Source organism: Aulostomus chinensis, chromosome 20, assembly GCF_037954235.1.
Source record: "Aulostomus chinensis isolate RoL2024-O1b breed Wild chromosome 20, RoL_Achi_v1.0, whole genome shotgun sequence".
Taxonomy (NCBI): Eukaryota; Metazoa; Chordata; class Actinopteri; order Syngnathiformes; family Aulostomidae; genus Aulostomus; species Aulostomus chinensis.
Genome location: NC_141339.1, coordinates 22865526 through 22890152, shown reverse-complemented (window position 1 = coordinate 22890152; position 24627 = coordinate 22865526). Strand labels below are relative to the sequence as shown.

Genomic DNA, 24627 nt, shown 5'->3' with positions numbered 1-24627 from the left:
AACACAGCTTCCTTATCGGCTACTGAAGGTCATCTGCCCACTGTTTATCCTCCAGGAGAACTCCTTCTGCCTTGGTGACGCAAATGGCACGTACTATCCCCCCCTCCCCCGTGTGTTCCTGACCCCCGCCTCTGCCCTCTCCACCTCCCTTGGGGTGGCAGCGCCTTTTGGCTGCAGCCTGCCCCGCCCGGGCTTGGCTGGCGCGGCTCTTGCTGCGACGCCTCACTCTCACTTCGCCTCCATTGGGTCAACGGACTGCTCAAGTTTAGCGTACATACACAACCAATGTATATGTGCTGTTGTTAAATTTCTGAAGTGTACCATTGTTACTTTCAATCTGTAATAATTGTGACGGCTTGTGATCGTTGTATCAGGCTTTGAGTTGTGATCTTAATTGCCCCTCGGGCATAAATAAAGTTATCTGAAATCTGAAATCATTTCCTTTATTAAACTCTGATAAACTGAAGTTCTTGTGCTGGGCCCAGAACACCTTAGGACCACCTCATCTGATGAGACAGGTACCCTGAATGGCACCACCCTGGCCCCCAGCACCACCGTCAGGAACCTAGGAGTTCTCTTTGACCAGGATCCTTTAACTCCCACACTAAACAAACCTCCAGGACGCCTTCTTCCATCTACGTAACATCGCTAAGATCAGACACATCCTGGCTCAAGAAGATGCAGAAAAACTAGTCCCTGCTTTTGTCACTTCCAGGCTGGATTACTGCACCTCCCTCCTACCAGGCTGGACTAATAAGTCCCTAAAGACTCTCCAGCTGGTCCAGAACGCTGCTGCCACATGTTGACTAGAACTGGTAGCAGAGACCAGGTCTCTCCTGGACTGCTTCTCTGCATGGCTCCCTGTCAAATTCAGAACAGAATTTAAAATTCTTCTTCTACCATCAAAGTCCTCAACAATCAGGCTCCTTCATCCCTGACAGAGCTCCTAGTCCCCTATGATCCAGCTAGAACCCTTCACTCCCAGGATGCAGGGTTACTGCTGGTTCCTAGAGCTCTAACAGTAGAATGGAGCCAGAGCCTTCAGCTATCAGGCTCCCCTCCTGTGGAACCGTCTCCCAGTTTCAGTCCAGGACCCAGACCCCCTCTCTAGGTTTAAGAGCAGACTTAAGACCTTCCTTGTTGATCAGGGTTATAGTCAGGACTGCTTAGGCTGGCCCTTAGATCTGCTGCTATAGGCTCAGACTGGTGGGATCTCCCATGATGCACTGGGCTTCTCTCTCCTCCTCCTGTCCTCATACGTGTTACTAACTCCTCTTCTTCTCCCCTCATCCCAGATCCTGGTGCTGCTGGAGGAGGCTCCAGACCTGAAGAGGCTCCAGCTGCCACCCGTAGCTCCACCTGCTCACGTCCCCATCTGTCCATCAGTCTCTCCTCCTTTCTCTCCCTCTTTCTCTCTGTCCCTCTCTTTCCTTCTGTCTCTCTGTCTTCCTCCATTCTCTGTCTTTGTCTCTGTCCTGCTCTCCTGCTCTCTCTCCGTCCCCACTGATCCTGGATCTGCTCCACCTTCCTGCCTGGTAAAGGAAGGTTCTGGTGGCTGCTGTTGCAGGATGGAGAATTGTTGGGTGGAGGTTCATTGAAGGAGGGAGGTAGTGGACCTGCTCTACTTGTCAAGAGTCAGGAGAGAACTTTTGTTGGGATTTGGCACTAAACAAATAAAAATGACTTGACCTCATGGTTATATGTTCCAGAACATAAATGAGTACAATCACTTACTAGAGCAGAAGTATTCTACTCAGCGCTTCACTCCTCTATTTATTAATTGTTCTTGGTCTCCCCACTGTGTTTTGTTTTCTAAAAACTGTTATCTGTCCCATCTAGAAACTGCAGGATAAAGATAAAGAGATCAAATAAGCTCCTTTCCTTCATTAATTCCTTCTGAAAGGCTAAAAACATCCGATTAGTCTCACTTTAGCTAATTGAAATGACTTTGCTTTTCCAAACCATCTTTCAAGAACAAGGCAAGGGCTTTTATTTTGAAATATGACAGCCAAACATACCGAAGGCCTGTTATTCTGGGTGCTGTGATACCAGAGAGTTATGCGACAGGTGTCTTCCCCCTTTCTTTGAGATTTTATAGAAATAAATAATGTGGGAACTCAGCCCGTGGCTCCTGAGGACCGTACAGAAGCACTTTGAGCTACTTTACTGATTCTGCTGTCAAATCTCAGAGGCTTATCAGTATATATGGGGAAAGTTTTATGAAAGGGGTGAAAGAGAACATTCTCAATGTTAATGCAGACAGAGAGCTGAATAAGAGCCTCATAGTCCTACAGAAACACATCACTTAGCTAACAATACACTAACACAGTGTGTTGCTGCTATTCAGGTCGTCCTCCTGTCTCCTGGCAGCAGGCAGAAGAATTATGTTCTTCTTTTTGCCTTTAAAGTAAAAGTTTCTCCTTTTAGGAAAAATGCATATTCCCTTGGTACGCTAACCAGGAAGCTACAGTACTTCCAGCAACTGAGCTTCAAAACTGGAACCATTTATCCCGGTTCTGTCAAACTACATCTTCCCACCAGCACCCCTACAGCTGACTAATCAGGACGGAGGACCGGCTTTAGACCAGTTAACAGAAATCAGTCATTCACATGGAGGTATCGGTGGGAGAGTTTGAGGACAAGTCAAAGAATCCACCCCGTCATTGTTTTTACTGGAGTCTGGCTCAGCCTCGTGTAAATCTCTGTCCATGGTGCTGACCTTGTCCTGGTCCAGCTAAGTTCTAACAGATACGTTTAACCTCCCAAACATTTCAGAGTCTGTTCATGGAGCGAGAGAGTCAAAACTGTGAAGGTCCCTCTGACCCCCTTGACTGATGTGAGGAATGGAGCGACACAGTGGTGAACAAAAAAACAGTCAGATTCATTTATCAGTTGCTGAAATGGTAATTAGCTGTCCACCAGGGTAAACTAGTTTTAGAGTTACGTATGGAGAGGTGAACGGGACGTGAATGCATCAGTCCACTGCCGGCGGTGCTGGTGGAGCCTGAGCTTTTCACCACCAAGAGCAATGTTTTCTAAAAGGATTTTTAAGACTAAAACACTCGTATTCCTGCAAGCGCGTTACTCTGCCCGCCGACAGTCAGACGCCGTGAGAGGCCAAAGCGCGGCAACACACCAGGCAGGCAGGAAGCTCTCTGGCAACGATGCAGCTTTCAAAGTATCTCTCCAGAAATCAGCTCTGCGAATGTTTCATGAGGACGAGAGAGCAGTTCACACATTTGTAGGCTCAAGGATACAAACACTGTGTTTTATCAAGAAACAGTGAATGTCAACAGAGCTGTTTGTTCCCCAGAAAATTCCACAGGGCGTCTTCAATATCTTTTTTTTCACTGTTTCATTGTTTAGAATCAAGCAGTATGTGTGTGCTTGAGTGTTTATGTTGGGGGGGGGGGGGGGGGGTCTGAAGCCCCTACCTTCAGGTCCCTCTGCCTGGCGTGCTCCAGGTCCTGCATGGCACAGCACTGAGCCTCCTGGAGACGCTGCTGACGCCTCTGGTGCTCCGTCTGCAGCTCGTCCAGCTGCATCCGCAGGTGTTCCCGCTCCTGGCTGAACTGGTGCTGCAGCTGCTGCAGCGATGACTGCGACTGGGACAGCTGCATCTCCAGACTCTGCTTCAACAAGGAGATCTGGAACGGAGGAGTCAACACCTTAACAGAGGTCTAGACCAACTTATCCCAAATGTTCGGTCCTGTTCTCCCTGAAACATTTAACGTGCTGTGTACCTTCTTGGCCTTGATCAGAAAACAACTGACATAATGCAGTAGCGCCGTGGCTAGGTTAGCACCACTCACTGCAGTGCTAGCTTTGTCTGGAGGCCCGGGAGCGGATGGTTTGGACAGTCAGCACTCGGTCTCCAGCTAAAGTCATGCTCCCATGGGTGAAGAACCAGATCGTCCCAGCGGTTTATTCAAATTTGAGCAAGTCAGGAAAAATATTGGTTGCTACAAGGTCTTGTTTCCCATCACACAAGAACTGGTTCAGCCCCAGACGACCTTGCTATGATTGGGTGGTCCTTGTTTTGCATGTGGAGGGAGGTCCAATCAGGGGTCCTCATAGGATACCGGTGGGGAAAAAAACACAAAGCGCTGGTTTAGTTTTGATGGAGAATTTCAAGAGGATACAGTGCTGCAAGTGGTTGGCGTATCCAAGGAAGGGAATCGTGGTTCTCGAGGGATAGGTGGTTGATTCACAAGCCTGGGAGTATCCCACAGGAGACAGAGGCCGTAACAGCCAACGAGAGGAAGTGAGAGAGAGTCTCGGCCGTCTCCTGAGCTTTGTGTCTTCATGCAGCAGAGTTATGAGCCAGGAGGGCAAAGAGGAGCTGAGGGACAATAAAACCTGAACAAACATCTCCATTACCTTTTAAAACCTCCAGCAATAATGATTTTTTTTTTTTACCTCTTGCAAATAAATTGTTTCCAGTTAAAGATGGTACATAAAAAGCTCTGGATAAGTCCAATGAATTTATCACGAGAATTGATTTTCAGGAAGCAGCAGCACGGTGCATCAAATGACTCTGTCCAGACAACTTAAGATGATGATTCCTTGGGCGAGCGCAGAGATAAACAAGTCCAACCTTGAACAACCTGTGTTGGACCGCGGTTATGGAAACTGGCCATAAAGCAGCTCAGCAGCAACACATGCACATGGCAGCCATTAGGCTTGCCATCAGGTGCCAGCTATGTGCTGGGAGGTGTGTCTTTGATTCTGTGAGGTTTCAGAGCTTCAAAGCTGACTGTTTTATTGTGAAGGAACAAGATAAGGAAACTTTGGTCTTCGGCAGTAATTTACAGCACCATAGTGGAGAACAAAGTGAAGAAAACAAATAAGAAGGTAAAAAAAAAAACGAAGCAGATACAGGAAATTGCAGACAGGGACGCAGGAAAGAAACTTCAAACCACAGAGATTTAGTTTGAAGCGACTGAAGAGCTGAAGAGCGCCTCCGTCTCTCTGCTGCTCGCATCATTGGCAGGGAGATGGAGGTCGTCCCGCATCGGCTGCAACTGGACAAATGTCACCACAACTGGCTTCCGAGGTGTGTGTTTACACTGGTGATAAAGTCACAACTCATCACCACGTACAGCTCCGGGAGGGATCGAGAAGAAAGTTCCACGAGGCCGCCGGGAGTGACGGCAGAGTGGAGCGTGGATGTGATCAGACGTTTTGCTTCTAGCTTGGTAAAGAACAAAGTGCCAAGTCACACGATGGAAACGCTCCTGGAGCCGATACTCTGAAGTAAAATTCAAACAGTTGCGTGCAGTCATGTTGCATGTCAGGTGTGTTTCACTGCTGCCGCAGCGGGGAGGGTCAGAACGGCGCCCACAGACACAGTCAACAACTATGTGATCCTAACTTCTCACTTCAAAACAGTTTGGAAACATCAAAGCAGGACCAAGTTTACCTAAATGTGCTTTGTCAATGCTCACTCAAACCAGTAGTATTTTGCTATTTTATTGTTTGCACATTTAAATGTTTTCATAATGAGCTGATTATTTAATTCTCTCTGTGTTAACATTGTGAAAATGTTATTTTATTTAGATGGAGGCTTCAAATAAGAGTTTTCTCTTCCTGTGCTGCACATAAATGTTTGTTTGCAACTTCTGTGTACTTTAACAATTTGGAAAACTCAAGCGAAATGAAAGAAGAAACTAAATAGGCGATTGACTCCTCACAGCAGCTTTTGCTATTTGGAGCTGAATGACACTCGATAGTGTTGAAGTAATTTGGTCAGTGCTTTCAACAGAATGTTCTGCCACTGAGCCACGTAGAAACACTTGAAAACAAACTAAAAATATGAGTTGATTGCAAACCATCAACACTGGATTACATCACCCCAAGAAGAGAGATTCTGAGGGAACCAAAAACAGCTCTCAAAGCAGCTCAGTCTCAATCGCTGCGTCCCAAATTTGGAAAGTGTGTTATGACTAAGACATGAGTCACACACAGCGTCATATATTGGATCACTTTGGTAACAGATGCATGAGGCTGAGCGGCGTATTAACTGTGATATAACTGGGCTCGTTAGTTCAGCATTGATGTGAGAGTCAACTGGGTGGAATATGAAAGGGCCAAAAGTTCATTTCCTCTCACAAAAACAGCTTGGCGCCACGGTGACTTGAGTGCACGCAGAGGTGCAGCTTTACTCTGATGCTCCTCCTCAACACCTTCTTCCAACAAGCAGGCTTTTTCCAGCTAAAACTGCTCATCCGGGAGTGTTTGAGGGGGCTTTGTAGGTGCAGCGTTTGGCGGCTGTGATGTCAAATGTCCTCAGAAGTAAGAAACGTCAGCGAGCAAGATACTTCCTCTCGTCCTGTCGTTGGGTGTAGCAGAGACAGAACCCCAGAGAGAGAGGAGGACAGTCCTCTGGTTTCTCGTACATGCAGGCTGTGACAGCTCACACTTGACCTGCCCCTCCTAAACTGTGATTGGATGACTGCAGCTCAGTCAGACTGGACAGGTGGTCGACCGCCGTCCAGAGGATCATTCACTGAGGGAGTGGAGTGATTCACACCCACTTCATCTAAAGGTGCTGCTCCCACTTAGAGAACTTTGGCTCGGTGCAGTTTCAGTAAGACTAACATGTTTAACTGTGTTCTAAAAAACAATTTCCCAACCAAAAATTCTTGGTGACCAGAAAAAACCCCACCAAACTCTCGATATTCAGGGGAGAAATGATGCTCAGCACCTCGGCCGGCACTTGCGGCGTAGGACGTCCCAGCCTCGAGGGTAGATGTGGACAACTTCCGGCCCACGGGCCAGAAGCAGCTACGCTAAGACATCATAGGATCCGTGATACGACACTTGACATGATTTACTGAACTCTCAAACTGGAGCTGAGAACACAACTTGCTGTGAGGTCTCATCACGGGTGCATCTGTTGATCTTCATGCTGCTGGTACGCGTGGCGTCTCTGTATTTTTGAAATGTGCTAAAGCCGTAACATCACACCCTTAATTATTAACTTGACAAATTCTTAATATTCATGCTGCTGACGCGATGCCTCTGAGCTGAAGTCCTATCTTTGCAGGCATCACAGCGACAGACATCTGTTCCAATCAGCTCGTGTGTTTGATTTCATCTTCTGAGTGCTGCTCTGATTCCACGTGAGCGTGAATAAACATGGTTCAGCTGATTGTGAGGCGTGAAGCAGACACATTAACCACTAACTGGGAGCTGATGGACCACGAGAATGAGCGCCCACAACCAGCAGCTGATGCAGGCGGAGATGAACAGAAATCCTGTCGCTGAGTCTGTTTGTTTGTGCGTACGATGACCACAGGAGAGCTTAGTCACGCTTCATTAACAGGACCAGGCGGTCATTAGCAGTGGCGGCCAGCTGCGGCCGACTCACCACGCCGCTGAATGATGTGTTTGAGAGTGAGTTTGGGTGCCGCTGTTCAGTCTGCCAGAGACAGAAGGTCTTGCCGGGAGAACATACGGCTTTGAAGGGAGGAATTTGCTTTTATCGCCGCTCTCGTCCCCCCCCTCCACATCGATTTTTTAAGGTCCTGGTTTATTCCACTCATTCAACTACAAGCTGCAGACACCAGGTAGTTGGAGGTCGAGGGGGTCTGTAGCCCACTTCGAAGATTACAACACATTTTACAAGGGACGGAGGAGGAACGACACTCGCACTTGCGGGCTTTAACTTCCTCTGCTTGTTACTTTCTGGGTTTATGGTTGAGTAAAACACCACAAAGTCACAAAGAGCACGCCAGCACTCTGTGCTGTGGTGGGCGGCTGAGACCCTCATAAACGGATAGTTAGCTGAGCCCAGTGAATGGCAGTGGGTGGGAAGCGTCAGCCCCCCGTGCATTCAGGAGCACATCCATGCTGTCGTACCTGCTCCAGCAGGTCCTCCACCTTCCTCTGCCAGCTCTCCCTGGCGTTGCTCAGTTCCTGCTCCTTGCTTTGTGCCAGCTGAGCTAAAGCCGCGGCCTTGTCCTCCTCGTGCTCCTCCCGCAGCTCCTCACGCAGCTTCTTACACTCCTGCCTGCAACACCACACACATATTTGCAGTATTGTTGAATGCAGTTCATGAAACCCGAACAGTAAGTTTAGAATCCGTTCCTTATAACTGGACTGGAAAAGTGTGTGACCACAGAAAGAGGAAAGAACACTTTAGGCTTCTTTCATTCTCAGAGGACGTCTGAATGGATTATAAACCAGTATGAAACCAAAGACGTGTCTGCCTTCATCTTTAATGCTGCGCTCAGAAGGACTCAGCCAGACAGTAGACACGTAACCAGATATCTTGTCAGTGGAAGAGAGCAGTAACATTACTGCAACAAAAAAATACTGGAGTCAAAAGATGTGAATTTTTGTCCTCTACTAGCAGGATGCTGCAGCTCTGAGGCTGTCTTCTCTTTGAGACAAGTACAGTAAAACACACGTTTAACCTCCGTTATCCAGATCTAAGAAGGAAAGTGACACTGATTTCAAGCTTGCATGGAACAGTGAGAGTCAACCTCCACCATGGCAACATGAGCTGCAGGCCTGGATCCATTCTGAAGTCTCACTGAGCGTTCCTCAGCCTGGCTTCAATGATTGACATTCACACTCACACACACACACACACACACACACGCACACACACACACACACACACACACACACACACACACACACACAGTGACGTGTCCCTGGGTGGGAGGGTCACCCCCCTAGTCCATCCTGGTGGAGGTCTGAGCTCCCTGAGTGCTTCCTCGTTATTTATAGATTCTCATCCTGACTGAATCCAAAGAACACCTTCATCTGCTGGCCTGACTCCTCTCTCTGTCTTCACACACCACGTAACTCCAGCTACATTTGAAGCCTCTTCAAGGTTACTTAAAAAAAAAAAGAAAGTTTGTAAGAGTGATGCATGTAGTAAATTTAGAAACAAAGGGATCATTTCTAAAATTTAGAGTCTCTCTTTCCCTCTTTGTTATCATTATGGCTTGGAAGCAAAATAATTTCTGATGAATCAGGGAACTGGGAGAGAACTTTGCTGTGGAGGTAATTCAGAAGTCTACTTCTTGGCTTTATGGGACAAATAAATGGTCCTTTATCAGCTCTTGACACTGAGAGCCACCGTCACTGCTGCTAACAGATCCTCGCGCGCATGACTATGTGTGCGCGTGTGTGTATGTGCTCCCACTGCCAATGTAATAGCTGTGTGGGAGTGGAAATGGCAGCTGTTAAATGAAGTATTCAGGCAAACACTTTCTTTTTCTGAGAGCCTGAAAGTGTCAGACTTCAGGCGTTCTCTCTCTCTCTCTCTCTCACACACACACACACACACACACACACACACACACACACACACCCTTGTGTTTTCATCACTTCAGAGGACATCACACTGACTTGCTTGCCAGAACCAAGGCCTCATCCTTCAGGTCTTCCGTTGGACACTCGTGGCTATTAGCTGCCGCTTCTCTCACTGCTGTCGGACGGTGGATCGACTGCAGCTACAGCAGTTTCCTCCTCTAGCGACCAGTTCAAATCGCTTTACATCACTTTAACATTTAGACAATGTTGGTGGGGGGCCTAGCAACCCAGTCCTGCACACTTCCACACTGATGGGGAAGACATCAGGAGTGGTCAAGGGTTCAGCGTCTCCCTCAGAGACACTCGGGGGAGCCAGGAATCGAACCAGGACACTCACTGGACTCATCCCACCTCCTGAGCAACAGCTGCCCTTCAATGAGCTGATGCTAAATCTGAAAACACCACAGACCACGAACTAAACAACAACAACATATTCCAAAATACGTCTGGGAGAATTTCTTTTCGGGATATGAATGTGATGTTGTAGTTTTTCTTGCATGCAGAACAAACGGACTGAAAAGAGAGGCTGCATGTCAGCACCGCAGGAAGCAGACGCTCCAGAGGCCTCGTGCGTCTTCACCTCGGACTCCTGAAAGCCGTTTCAGTTGTGCGGTGAAAGCTGCAGCCACGCTCTGCAGCCACACTGGAAACTGGATCAGCTCCAGCACCACAGCAGCCAGAGGCAACATTTCTCTGAAAACCTGATTTTCTATTGCCCCCCCCACCAGGCCGTGACTGGAACGCTCCACCACCCTCTTCTAATCTGTCAAAATGACAAACAACCTTCAGATTTCTCCCTCGTTGTTTAGAATAATTCAGTCAGAGGTGGTGACGTGGGTCAGTGTGACCATGACACCGTGCCAGCTGATATAGTTGAAGGAACCTCCTCCGTTCATTTGCTAATCCTGAGAGCTCCACCATGATTACGCTATCACGGGGAGCAGCACCAGCAGCCTCCTCATCCAGGCGGCTCAGTGACAGTGTAGCGGCCCCACCACCACTGGCTAGATGTTCTCCAGAGGATAAAGAGCTGTGGGCAGCGAGACGAAGGCAAGTGACGGAACACTAATGAAGAGGAAACTGAGAGGAGAGACAGATGGAGGCAGACAGGCGGCTCCACACCAGGATGCTGGACACTACTTCCTCTCCATATCTGGCTGGAACCTGGTTACGCACCTGAGGGTTTCGGTCCACCGGAGCTCCAGCTCCAGAGCCATCTTATCCATCTTCAGCTTCTCCTCCTCTTTGGTTGTGATAAGTTTGGCTTCGTGCTGACGCTTTTGGATTTCCAACTCTCCCTGTGAGACAGGCAGAACGATTTCAAGAGAGGGTTTTGGGGTTTTTTTCCCCACTTGGACAAGAAAGTTCTCGGCATTTTTAAAACATTTGGTGGCATGAAAAAGTTTAAAAACATCATCAAGACACTGCAATCCAGACTGTAGAAATCTGATTTAAATTAGAGTTCAAACCACTTCCAAATGTGGTTCAGGTCAGATGAGCAAAAGTCAGACTTCATGTGGTTGTTTGTTCAGACTCAACCAATCAGGACATAATCTGGATTTGTCAAAAACCAGATTAGATCAGATTTGAGCTGGTAGTGTGGACAAGATGTTTGCACTCCCTCACTTCCTTGGTGGATTGTTTGTAGGGTTTTGGGTTCAGTTAGTTACTGTTCAGAAGTACAGAATAACCACGTGTGTGTGTGTGTGTGTGTGTGTGTGTGTGTGTATGTGTGTGTGTGTGTGTGTGGTGCTGACCTGCAGGGCGGTGAGCAGGTTGCTGGTCTCCCTCAGCCGGGCCCTGGTGGCGTCCAGCTCCTCCAGCAGTTTGTCTTGCGCCTCCTTCAGCGTGGAGATCTGCCCCTCAGCAACACCGATGTCCTGCTCGCCCTGCTGCACCTGCGCCTGCAGCCGAAACACCTAAGACACAAGGAGAGTCAGACGCCGCAGGCCGTCACGGTGCGGCGGCTGCCTTTAAATTGTATCCAAGTCCGCACGGAGGGAAGAGGAGTCTCCCTCAGAGACTCATTCAACCAGCCAATCTCATGTGTTTCTGCCAGCGTGGCCACAAACGTCTGCGCTGAATCACTCTTTCTGCTGCCTGAGATGTCGATACTGAAAATGAGTCCACATCAAGATTTTAAACTGACGCACAGTTTTTAATAGTTTCTCTACAACGCTTCACTTCTTTGGAGCAAGCATTTCTCTTGAACATCAATAGCAGAAACTGCTGCGTGCATCCTGATGGCTTCAGTCATGGTGGTAAAGCACCAATAAATTGGAAACCACCAGCTGTAAAATAAAAAAGCAGCAGATCGCCGCAAACCTCAGCTCAGAGCCAGCAGCTGCAGCAGTCGGAGGGACGCCCGGTTCCATGTGGAGGGTTCTAAAGATCCACCTCCTACACACACGAGCTGCCATATTCAGAACCTGTGTCTGACCACGTCTGCGCAGAAATCCAATGAAATTAACTCATTAAAATACTTTCCTCCCTCATTTAAACTCCCAGATTACGAAACCACACAAACATTTGTCTTTGTTTCGCGGCTGGATGCCTCCCTTCTCTCTGTTTGAGGCCTGGAAGCGTCAAAGTTGCACATCCTTGTACTTTGGACCAGGATCATCTTCCAAAAGATTTGTGATGTCATCATCATCATCCTCGTGCTTCTAGCACTGGCTCTTAAAATCCAATTTTCAGTGAGAACAGAGAACACTTACACTTTCACCATAAAATATTTAACTGTGTGAACAAGGAGAACAACATTTTCTGGACAAGAGGGGGACTTTAAGAGTACTTCAGATGTTTCAGTGCTGTAAAGTTATTGCAGTAAAACTATAAACAAGCACCTGAGGAGAAAACACACAAGCACAATTATGAGTGACGCACCAGGAGACACTGTTGTCCTCCGAGCTACAAAATACTCTCATGAGAGGAGCTTCAGAAGGAGCGTCAAGTTTCATCTTCTCTTTAATCTCATTGAATCACTTGGAGGAATAATCAATATGTTCTACATCATAGGCTGTTTTCAGCTGGCTGTTGAGGTACGGCAGGTTCAGGTTGGAAATTTAACTTTAAGGGGCTCATCCTGTTCTGATGAGAATCCAAGATTCATGATCTCATCAGCCTGGTCCTTTCTGAATAATCCTGCCGAAAGAGGCACACAAACAAACGCTGGCGACCGAACCTTCCTGATGAATGTTGTGATTAATTCATCTCAACTCATTCTAGCCAAACCAGTTTTTCTTGTGCATAACTGGATGTGTAAAACGTATTTCTGAGCGTTAATGTGACACCATGTCGGTCACATGATGAAGAAGTTTTGAACAGGAGATTCTTGGTAACCGTCTGATGATTTCAGGGACACATAGGAGGCCAGAGACCCGTTTCAGGCTTTGCGTGTCGTACCTCCTCAGTGGCTGCGGTGAGTTTGGAGGTCAGCTCCTCCCTCAGCTCGTCCAGCTGCTGTCTGAGGAGCATCTTCTGCTCCTCCAGCGACAGCCGCTCCTTCTCAAACTGCTGCTCCAGCTCCTGTGGGAACCAAGCACAGACACAAACCGATGAGAGCGCGAGGAGACGGAGCGCGACAGAGCCGTCCGAGATGGTCGTGCAAGCGATGTACAAGCAGGACGGCAACAACGTGCGTTTTATTTATGTGTTCTGCTACGACGTCATGTGACCATCTGCAGACTTGACCGTCACATGGTACCAGGATGACCCGGCTGACTTTACAGACACTGAACATGTTTGGGCCAAATGAATGAAGTTCCGATGTGATGCATGTTGCATATGACCGTATATTTAATGGATTGCTGGGCAAAGGAAAATCATTTCACAATAAAGGAATTAAGTTTGCAGGGGGTTTGAACCCGCGTTTCCTGCGTGGAAGTCAGGAGTCCTTCCTCTGGGCTAAAGGAGGCTCGAAAACTCAGTTGCAGAGACAGAGGAGGGTGAAGAGAGAGTCTTTCTATTTGCAATAATAAAGGTTACAAAAACAAGGCCTTCCAAGATGGCTACAAAAATGACTTAACAAAAAAACCCAAGGACCTGAGGCTCTCACGAACACGTGCATGGTCAAGGGACAAATCAAGACTGAGCAAGAACACAGCATCAGGCGGCTGAAATAAGGAGGTTAACGATGCTCAGGTGGCTCTCATGAGTGAAATGAAAACAAGGACATGTGACCAAAACGTTAACTGAGGACCCCACATGGCCAAAACAAAGATTACAAGTCCAAAAATCATGACAAAAGGAAAACAAGTTTCAAGCTATTTTTCGTTTGTTTGTTAATTTCCTGTTTCTGTCCGCAGCAGAGTTTCCGTGAACTGTGGCCGTCCAGTAAACTCTCAGGATTTAGGGAGTTAAATTCAAAAAGCGATAGCTTAAACTAATATTGTCCGGATGTTTTCAGCTCTTCAGGGACAGGTTATATTATTACTGTTCCGATTTTTTCTTCAAACTTTTATATTATTCTATTTTTAGTTTCATGACGGAAGCGAACAAAAGAGAACATTCAAATCTTCAGCTGTTCAATCTCAGGTCAGAGTTCACACCTGAAACGTCCCCTCGGTGCTGCGTGCAACCTCCACGTGACAAATAGCACACGTGAGCAGAGAGAAACTTCTCATCCGCCAGCTCGAGTCGAGCAACTTGGGTGACGAATGAGCCATCTAGACTCTCTGTATGTGGTCAGTTTGTAAACCTGCTGCGGCGTTTTCAGGGGAGAGCAGCCGACCATCCTGAAATCACATCAGTCAAGGCTAATGGAGCAACGAAATGAAAATGGACATCAGCTGGGAGGACTCTAGCTGGGCTGCAGCTCTGCCTGCCTCCCTCCCTCCCCCTCGCTCGCCCCCCCCCCCCCCTTATGTCTGACATCACATCAGCAGCATTCATTGGTACCGATTCCTAAAAATACTCCAGCAGCATTGTCCTTGACAGCGAGGAGAGAAGGAGCTCCAGCATTGTTACTATGATGAAGCTCATTATGCCGGCTGTTGAATGGGGAACGATTTCTGTTACAGTGTGCAATGATTGCAGCCTTCCAAGGACAATTAGAGCCGAGGAAAATTGCTGTAATGTCAAATGAAATTTGCCACCATTATTCATTACAGAGGCGGATGAAGTTTGTAAGGCTGCAAAAACACATTCACTGCAGCCACTTCTGTGACAAAGTTCTATCAAAATGACTCTGGGGCTTCTCAGGAATAAATCTGAGTGCAACAGTGAGAAAAACGAATCCTTCGTGACATCTTGTATTTCACATGGGGGGGGGGGGGGGGGGGGGGTCCAAAAGTGAGCCAGGTTTCTCTGTTAGCCAGAATTTCTGCTTTCAGGCCCCCTCAGGTTGAACATCCTGATGCAAGACTTGAAAGAAGGGAGTCTGGTCAGTAGCTGCTCCACACCAAGCCTCAACCCCCAAACCGCAGCCAGATCTCTCGCATCCACCTGCCGCCGCAGCCTCGTCTCCTTCACCTGGATTATTTATCCTCTGGACCGGCGCTTGCCAGAAGCAAGTGAAGATACACGTTTCTAGGAGAAATGGAGGACTAAAAGTGAAGTCGAAGTGGCAAACAAAGACACAGAGCTGCATGTGTTGTCTTGAACCGTTGTGGATATGACAGTAAATCTATGATATATTATTTATATATTGATACGGAACAGCTTAGTTCAGTGCTGTAGTTTCTACGGTCGCGTACCGTTGGAGAAAAGGAGTGTGAGCGTACGACCGAAGCTACACGAGAGATTTAATACAAAATTCTTCTTTAGTTTCATGTGCCAGACACGGCTGCATCAGCTCAGGCCGCCCGTGCCGGTGATGAGTAGGCTGGATAAATTTCACTTTAGTTTCATTTCGGGCATCAAAAGTTGTTGAAAATTGAGGACTGGACAACGTTTGCTCAGCTTTGTTTGAATAAATGCAGGTTTTAGAAGATGGAAGACTTTGTTTTTACCATCTTGCCTGACGTTGACGGAATATCCAACGTCAGATGATCAACTACCAAGTAAAAAAAGTAAATCAAAAGTATATTTTATTGCAGCAATTCCTATCAGTCTGGCCCTATCAAGGATTTAAACAGTTTTCTGGCCATTAGCTGCAGAATCAGACAGAAATCTAATCTAACACATCAGGATTCCTGTCATACCTTGCGGGTCGATTTGGAGGGCGTGACCGAGGGAGCGCAGACCTGTTCATTTAAATTCCCGAGCCATCCTTCTCACAGACAACTCTCATTATATTTTAAAGCGATGAAAGAAAAGATGATTAACTGGAAACTTGGATGGAGTGACAAAGAACGGAGGGTGAAAATACACGAGTTAAACTGAGGCAGCAGACTGCTCCTCCTCCTCCTGCCCGTCTCTCCTTCATTCTGGACCTTTCTGCATCAACAATGTGATCATAAGCAGGAGAGAACAATGACAAATTATGGTACAGATCAAAACAGCGAGGGAGGGAATAAGAGGGTGTTTAAATCACGGGGGAGGATGTTTGCATATGCAACGCATGAATGCATAAGAGCCCTCTCTCCACGTCGCTGTCAGCTCTGATCGGCTCCACGGTGGAATATCATTTAAAACACATCCTCATTATGCAACTTTGATGCGAGAATGCTGGCGTTCACATGTGTGATTGGAACAAAGGGCTCTGTGGGGATTAGGCTTCGTCACAGGGCTATTTCAGGCTGGTGGAACTGTATCCATCAGCTGCAGTCAAATTAGCGGTGGGCTGCGGTTTGGAAGAGCTCGACCTGGAGCTCGTTAGACCGGTCCCAGTCCTCCGGGATCCCATCAGACACAACGGTGGTGTGATGAACCTCTATGATACAATTACAAGCAAAGAGCAATGATTTCCTCTGAGCTGTGGACAGATCACAGTTACATACCTGCAAAATACTGCAGTGAAGTAAAGGTAGGAGGCGCTATTGAGTGCCAGTATGTAGTAACAGTTCTCCAGAGCAGGTAACTCATGCATATGCATAAGTACGCCTGACGTTTTGCTGCTGACATTTTCGTGCAGGTCCTCTGACATTTCCTGATTGTAACGTGCAGAGAAATGTTTCAATGCGCCGGCGTGTTAATTGATCAAATCAATGAACCGTAAATGTTTTATGAGCAACTGCTCTCAACAATTTGTCAGACACAAACCTGCATTTTGGTGGGAGAAACCTTGAGTGTGGAGCACAGAACAGTCATATTCTACGTGTGAGCTGAGGGGACGGACTGACTTTGACCTCAGCCGCTCTTTAGCTTGACTTTGTTTTTTGAGTGTATTTTTGTAGCTCAAACACCGAATTAGAGCTAATTTGGTTGTTGTTCAATACTTCTTCTTTTCTTTTATTTGCCAAGTTATACCACTCCATCCATTTTACTGCTTATCCTGTTCAGGGTGGTGGGGGTGGAGCCTATCCCAGCAGCCTTCCCCCTGGACAGGTCACCAGTCCATCACAGGGCCAACACATAGAGACAGACAACCATTGGCTCTCCCAGCCACACCTACGGTCAATTTAGAGTCTGGATTAACCTGGTCCCCTCTTGATGTCTTTGGACTGTGGAGGAAGCTGGAGTACCAGAGAGAACCCAGCAGGAACAGGGAGAACATGGAGACTCACCCAGAAAGACCCCGTGCTCCAGCCGGGACTTGAACCCGGAACCTTTTAGCTGTGAGGCGACAGCGCTGACCACTGCACCACCGTGCCGCCCGTTATATTTCTCATATTGTTGAAAATAATCACGAGCTTCTCAGTTTGGACTCCTGCGTTTTGGCCCTTGTATTTCCCAGAGTTAGATAGTTCCTGTTTTATTTTGAAACGACTTCCCTTAATATGGTTTTTACTTCCTGTCTTCATGTGCTTCCCTCTTTGTGTCATGAACACATCCATAGATGAGCAGAGCCTTTAGATGTCATTCAATCCAACACTAAAAGTTCAAGTGTGCCTGCAGATGGTCAGGGTCCTGCACGCGTCTGGTTCCTCCTCAGGGCTTCAAACATCAAATGTTGAGAAACTGTTTGCCTGCAACCCACTTCAGCTGAGACGGAGGTGAAAGACATCCATGTGCTTCCTGAGAGCTAAAAACGATAACTGGGTGAAGTATATTCCATCGAATATGTAGTAGACAAGCAGTGTGAAAGTGCCATGTGGGTGTAAACTGGATGTTGCACTCTGTACTAAGTAGGTGGCAGTTAAATATTTATGTTGGAAGTTCTTGAAACACACACACACACACACACACACACACACACACACACCCATCTAATTCTCCATCCTGTCATGCTTTCCAAATTTCAATGACTTTGTTCACTTTATACTCTCCACTTGAAGGTTTATGTTCAGTCATTCAGTCAAAGACTATGAATTTAAATCTACCGGCTCCAGCACACATTTACAGACCTGGACCTCCTCCCTTTCATCTCGATTCTTCTGTTCAATCTGACTTAAACAGCTTTTAGTCACACGGTACAGTCTTGATCCCAGGCTACGTTTCTGACAACATGAATACGTTTCAAGATTTGTGAATAACTGAATAACACAGGTTATGTTTACATGGTCGGCAATATTCCATTAATAGCCTGATCTTAGTTGCATTGTTTAGCCTATTTTATATGTTTATACCTTATTTCTACTACGAAGCCCAGCCAGAGTCTTTGCATCATGTTTGTGACACACGGCAGTCCAACTACTTTCCACTGCTGGTGCAGCTTCCAGCGAGTGTTATGAACTCAGCTCTACACTCAGGTTTCAGGATGATTAGCAAAAAACAAGAAAAAAAACCCCCACAAAAATACAACACATTCAAAATACACCACAGTTGCAGGATACTTACATGGTTCCAGGTTTTAGGAAACACTCGTGTAAAAAGTACAGATGTAATGCAGGCGGTTTTCAGGTGGAATGGAGGCTGCTCACTTGAAACAGGACTAGCGTGCAGCTGAAAGGCTACACAGAGGGGCGCTGCTGCAGGTCTGAGCGCGGGAACAGGAGCGGAGGACAATCATGTACCCCTCAGCTCAAGCGGGACACTCTGAAGAGCAACATTGTGCCTGTGAGGGAATGCTCTTCAAAAGTGCACCTGTAAATACATCTGTGTTCTTGTCTGGCAGCTCTATTTCCGAGGGTGTGAACAGGTACGTGAATGGAATATTCACTGACAGGAGCTCCAAATAGTCTGACTAAGGTTGGACCAATGTTCAGATTACGGCCGTCCATGTAAACATAGTCACCTCTTTGTGTTATTCCTGGTGTGTATCCACACTTGACCACTTGTTTTCTACCTTTGCTGAGTTGGCCTGAGTTTCTGAGTACTGACCCCCCCCCCCCAAGTATCCCAGTCTGTGTGGAGCAAACGTCCACAGCTCCAATCCTCCAGGCACCCTCTTGCTATATATAGACAACATTCCTGCCCTTTGCACTTGTCAGAAATGCTGATCTACATCATTTTTATTTTGGTACAAAAATGTATATACATTTGTATATGCACACACACACACACACACACACACACACACACACACACACACACACACACACACACACACACACATCACTTGCAGAAACATACATGTCAGCATTTTCCTCTGGTGACTGAGCTCCCACATTTTGGCACTGAACAGAATGCAGCATGTGACAGAACCACAGAAGAGAGAGAAAACATTCCTCCCTTCTGTTTTTCCTTTCAAAACAATCTGTGGTGTGTGTGTGTGTGTGTGTGTGTGTGTATGTGTGTGTTCGTGCACACGCAAGGAGTAGCAGTTTTTTGTATCACCCAAAATTAGCACATGAGCTTGTCAAAGCCTCTTAACACCTGTGTGACTCATCGGGAGCACGGGATTCCGTGTTCCGTTTCCGTCGGATGTTACGACTCCCAGATTTTCAGGGATTGTTGATTTATTCAACAGAAAATGCCATTATAATTATTTAAGAAGCTACACTTTTTTCCAGGAGGACGACAAGCTGCTGAGGAGTTAAAGCTCATTACTTTGACTCCATCGTCACAACGTGGAAAAGACAAACACCAAAACAAGTTTTTTTCCGAGCTCATAATCCAGGACTGCTCACAGACCTGCAGCTGCAGGAGAATTCCAAGTATAATACAAGAAAGTTGATCTCCTCTTTCCTTTATACGAGCGATACTGGATTGTATCAATAATATATCAAACGAACGACTCCAGACGAAAGAAGAGCTAGAAAGCAGAGTGACTTGGTTCTCATGTTCAGATCCTAAAGACATACTAGTTTTGCCAGAACTTTCTGCTACTTATCAGCTTGATGCATCAATGTGCAACCCACCTGCTAACATAGAGGGTGACTTGTCACTGTCGTTTTCACAGCGTTGGACTAAAGCGGACAAAGCGGCAAAAAAAGTGGAATATAGTTGTGCGAGAAAGTTGCATCTGCATAGACGGCCCTTTCTAAGTGTTTGGTACATGAACAAATAATTGAATAAAGTTTTCCCATCTGTATTTTAATGGAGTAACACTATCAGGTTGCATAAAATGATGTACCTGAAATTGCAATAAATTCGCTTCCACCTCTGGTTTCTGCAAAGAGAGCAATTCTCCCATTGAAACAGAGGAAACAAAACATCCCAAGGGCGCCATCTTTATGGCTTGAGATGAGCCCTGAGCTTGACGATGCAGGATCAATTTGAATATACAGCTGTTCATTTTCTTCCAGTGCAATAAACACTGATTACCCAAGATGCGGCAATCTGAAAAGGAGGCTGCAAATTGACCATCTGATGTGGCGTCTTTCTGACACCCTCCTGTCTAACATCCGCCCACGGATTCTTTTTGATTTTATCTTCTGACTGCGAAGTGTGCCAGGAATGTCAGGAGAAGGTGGAGCTCATCATCAACTGCAGCGTCTGCCTCCATCACAGAAGTGATGGAATTTTCACCGTTAGTTTAAGCACCATCCCTCGACGTGAGTCAGTCAGAGCACTGACATGAAAAACGGTGAATTATTGGTTTGAAACTGAAAGCAGAGATGTTCGTCTGAATACCACTGGGGTTGACTCTTGGGTGATGCGTCCTGGGACAAGTGCAGGCCTATTCATGACATAATAAACTACAAACGTGCACACACTGCTAACCCGCTGCGTAACATGCGTGTTTGTGTGTGTGTGTGTGTGTGTACTCACAGCCAGCAGGCGGTTCTTGTCCTTCTCGGCGTTGTTGAGAGCGTTCTCCAGGGTCACTCTGTGTTTCTTGGCCACTTCATCCAGAGCTCGAGCTTGGCTCTCCTTCATCTGGCTGCTCTCCTCCTCGTACCGGGTTCGCACATTGCTCATGTCCTTCTCGTGAGACGTCTTCTCCTCGCGGAGGGTCTGGAAATACAGAAACGCAGGGTTACGTGCCATCAAAATACGCTCAAAGCTGAGAGACGCACGAAGCTCGGGCTGACCATATGCTGTGTGAGTCCGCCATATTGCTTGTGTTTACGAATGAACCGCCGAGGGATCAATCCTGGGTTCTGACTCTCTGGGAAGTTTTTATTTCCGAGACTCTTTCTGTAGCACCGTCTCACACACAAATGTGTGTTTTTCTCTTTACAGTACGCAGCAGAAGGGAACTGGGATGTCTGATAATGAGCTATCGATCCCCTGGAGGAACAGTCCCGTCTCTCCCAGGATGCCCCTCGGTCTCTTGATGCAAGTTAGCGTTCAGATTTGGTTTGATGCTTTGTTGACTGTTCAAATCCGAACCGATGTTGGCACCTGCTGTTGGTACCTGGTATTTCAGTTTTAAAAAGGTCCAAAACCGTCAGTCGCCAGGCGTGATGTCGCTGCTGTCTTCTACACGTTGAACGCGTGAGCAGGAGTTTCCTTAGGTTCCGTGTGTTACAGGGCCAAATTTGCATTTTGCTTAACAAATGCTACAGAACATCACCCACACCAACTCCCTGAATAAAAAAACACTGTAGGCCCCTTTTGTCTGGCCAAAGCTCTGGGTTGTGCCACTGGGCGTGGAGCGTTTGAAGGTCGGTGTCACATGGTCTCGCTCTTTCTCTGATAGCCCCTTGCCACATCTTGACTCTTTGGTAAAGTAGAAAGCAGCATGGAGGGCAACGACGATGCTCCAGTGGTTACTTTTTCACATCCAGCTACTTTAAAGCCACCTATTTTATACCTCTGTGGCGGCGAATTTCCAGGGTCACCCAGTTTTGTGTTCCAATCAATACAATAGATACTGGTTTGCTCTGAAGGCCGTTTGACCTCCAGTTATGTGAACGCCTATGGAACCTGTTCAACCTGTTCAGGAGGACGTCACCTGGTTATTGGCCACTGGAAAAAGGCCTTAACATCCAGCCTAAACTCCTACTCCTCAAGCTCAGGCACCAAAGTTTGCCACTGACTACTGAGCGTGAAAAGTTGCTCGGTAGTGCCTCTGTAACTTGGGCCGTACCCTGAGAAGAGTAGCGCTCAATACTGAAGCTCCCAGTTTGGGAGGGTGGCAGACCCTCCATCTCAACTGGAGCTACAACACCGGAAATACAAAAGGACAAGGCTGTTTCCTCTGCGGCATAAAGGACATGTTTGCTCCATGTATGACACATCAGACCAGCTAGAGGTACGAGCGTAACTGTTTGTCACTGGAACTCTGGTTCAGTGTGCGTGACAGCAAAGGTCACAACAACTGATTTCCCAGGGAAACTGGAGACATTAAAAATGTTCTACTGGTTTAATCAGGGGAGCAGCTGCGTCTTCATTGCAATGACAAAATTTTAATTAGCTCAACTTTGCCAAAAAAGCCTCATGGGAACACTTAAACCCATTACTTGAGCTGACATTAGGCCCAGTAAAAGAGCCTCAGAGGTCTGTGTGTATGACAAGATTATCTCGCCACCAATGCAATCCGATGGCTCAAATCAATGTGACACTTCAATTTTTTACGGTGCATAAAGAAGCGAGTCTTCGCTTTGAGGTGTTTTTGCTTTCGCTGAGGTGTTTGCAAGGTACTGAAGAAGCAAAAATGAGTGATAAAGTAGATTTAATCTCTGGTCTGAGACGACGCTTTAGAAAGTGAGCTAAACTCAAAGTGACAAAGCAGGAAAGGGCCTTTAAAAAATGTCTTTATACTTCACATTAACAATGAAGTATGTTGAAATATTTGAGACTGACTGAACAACAAAGTGTCTGAGCCGCCAGTCAGATAAGAGCACTGTTCAGTCAACACACCTCAAAAGCCAGAGCTGACTGTAACTCCTGTTTTACTTTGCCTCTCCAGTCATTTTGAAACGAGAGAGCGTCATCTTTATCTGAAATTGGCAAGAACATGAACAGGTTCATTTTCGAGCAGGGCATTTCACCACATTTATTGCCATCAGTGTTTCACATCAAAGGAATTCTTGGAAATCGACCAAAACGTCCATCAAACATCACGCTGAGGAAGACTGCTGTGATATCAGATGGTCAAACAACCCCAGAGGGAAGGAGCTCCACGGTGGGACATATAAACGGGCGTGAAAACATCACGGGAGGCTAATTTAGCCTTTTGAGCAAGAAAAAAAAAATAATGCAAAGACCAAACAGCACAAACTGTTAATGGAGAAAAGCTGAGGCTAATTGCAGAGGAGGTGATGAATATCAAGGTTCCCAGCTCCCCGTAATTAAATCTCTTAAATTGTGTTTCTTATTTTCAGCCGTTCATCAAACCTTTCGTGTACAGTTGTAAAACACACATTCACCAGAAGTGAACCCTGTGGCGTTATTGCCTGCATTTAGGAGGTCATGTGATCATCAGGCTATCTGACAAACTTTAATTCACACAATTAGTCTCTAAAAAAAACCTGCTGCCTTCCTGTCATTTGAAAACTGCAGTCGGCCGTACCGCCATTTTAAAAAAAGGAAACACTTGCCACTACTTTTCCCATAACTGGATAACTTTGCTAATCCATTTAAAGATCAATAAAAAGCCCACGAGGGAGGATTGCTGCCGTCATAACAGGAAGGTGAAGAGACGTTTAAGTGGTGCAGGATCTTGTACTACCCTCAGGAAGCCATTCAGACTCACAGCGGCCTCTCCCAGTGGGAGAGCCTTCACGGCTCCCAGAGGATTACACTGCACAAATGTCAGCGATAAAAGGACGGGAAAACACACATGAAGCAGCGATACTTGACATTTACCGTCGTCTGTGGTTGGTGTGCTGACTACACACTCTCTTAAATCATCTGACCTTTAAGTTTCTTGGTTTTTAGAAAGAGAAGCAGCTCTTGAATCGCTGGAAATGCAGTTATCCAATGGTTTGATCCTTTTAACAGCTGACTTGGGTTCGATCTTTGCTGCCTTTTGCTCACATGGCATTTAAACTTGCTGGATGCATAAGATTTATTTTCCTCGTAATCTGCAATAATCTGTGGAACTACTCTGCAAGCGAAGGTAAACACTGCAAGTTTCGGGAAATAGGAAGAGGAGAATGGGAAGATGAGCCGGCCACCAGCGAGTCGGCCGATGCTTGCCTTGGGAATGTTGGGAGGAGATGGATCATCTAAAAGGGAGTGATGCTGCATTCAGGTCACATGGGAAGGACTGCCAATATAGAGACTCGGCTTGAAATAAACAGCCGCCCCCTCTTAGACATCACAGCCAGGCTTGGCTGCGCCTGAAATGATGACGTGTTTAACGTCTAATAACTCAGAAAATCTTGCTCTGCATGCTTGAATCGATGTATTTTTATTCAAGGATTTACGTTACAAAATATGAATACAGAATATTAAAAAAAGAGAAGTCTAGAGCAGAGTCTACTGAAAGTTTATAAGACGGTTATGAACCTGAATATCTGAATGTGTGACACGGCACTCACCTTCTCCAGGGACTGGATCTGTTGTCTCTGTCTCTCGTCCAGGGCTTGGCTCTGGCTCTGGAGGGCCTCCCTCTCTTCTTCCATCCTCAGCACCTTGTCCTTCAGCCGGCTCCGCTCGTTGTCCAGGTCCCTGATGGCGGCTTCTTGGGTCATCTGGGTGGCCTGCAGGCTGCTAATTTGACCTATGGCAGGACAGAAGACAGGCATGAAGAGAATACTAAACACGATGTGACATCATCCTCATATCAAACTCACGCACGCAACTGACACATGTACACGTTACATGGTACACGGGTTTCAAGGAGCTCCTCATGTTTACAGACACTCAGTATTCAACTGTTACTGTGGTTCTTGCAGCTGTGGAGTCCAGCTGAGCTGATAACCTCACCATTGTTTCGCGACACCCATAACCTTCAAGTCAGGAACAGTTCTGCCTCGTCCATGCAACGCTGCACTGGTGTGAGAAGCAAAATGACTTGGTTGAAAGATTACGTGCACC

The 24627-nt window shown here is 46.7% G+C and overlaps 1 protein-coding gene across 2 annotated transcripts in view; it reads right to left on the bottom strand.

Annotated features, from left to right (window-relative positions):
- fam184ab (family with sequence similarity 184 member Ab) overlaps positions 1-24627 on the bottom strand; it is a 118293-nt gene that overhangs the window by 39458 nt on the left and 54208 nt on the right. For both annotated transcript variants that reach the window (XM_086188839.1, XM_086188840.1), the window contains exons 8-14: positions 24129-24310; positions 20467-20652; positions 12736-12858; positions 11088-11249; positions 10507-10628; positions 7864-8014; positions 3435-3647 (exon numbers count right to left, since the gene is read on the bottom strand). In XM_086188839.1, the coding sequence (XP_086044965.1) occupies positions 3435-3647; positions 7864-8014; positions 10507-10628; positions 11088-11249; positions 12736-12858; positions 20467-20652; positions 24129-24310 (1139 nt within the window). The remainder of the gene's footprint in view (positions 1-3434; positions 3648-7863; positions 8015-10506; positions 10629-11087; positions 11250-12735; positions 12859-20466; positions 20653-24128; positions 24311-24627) is intronic.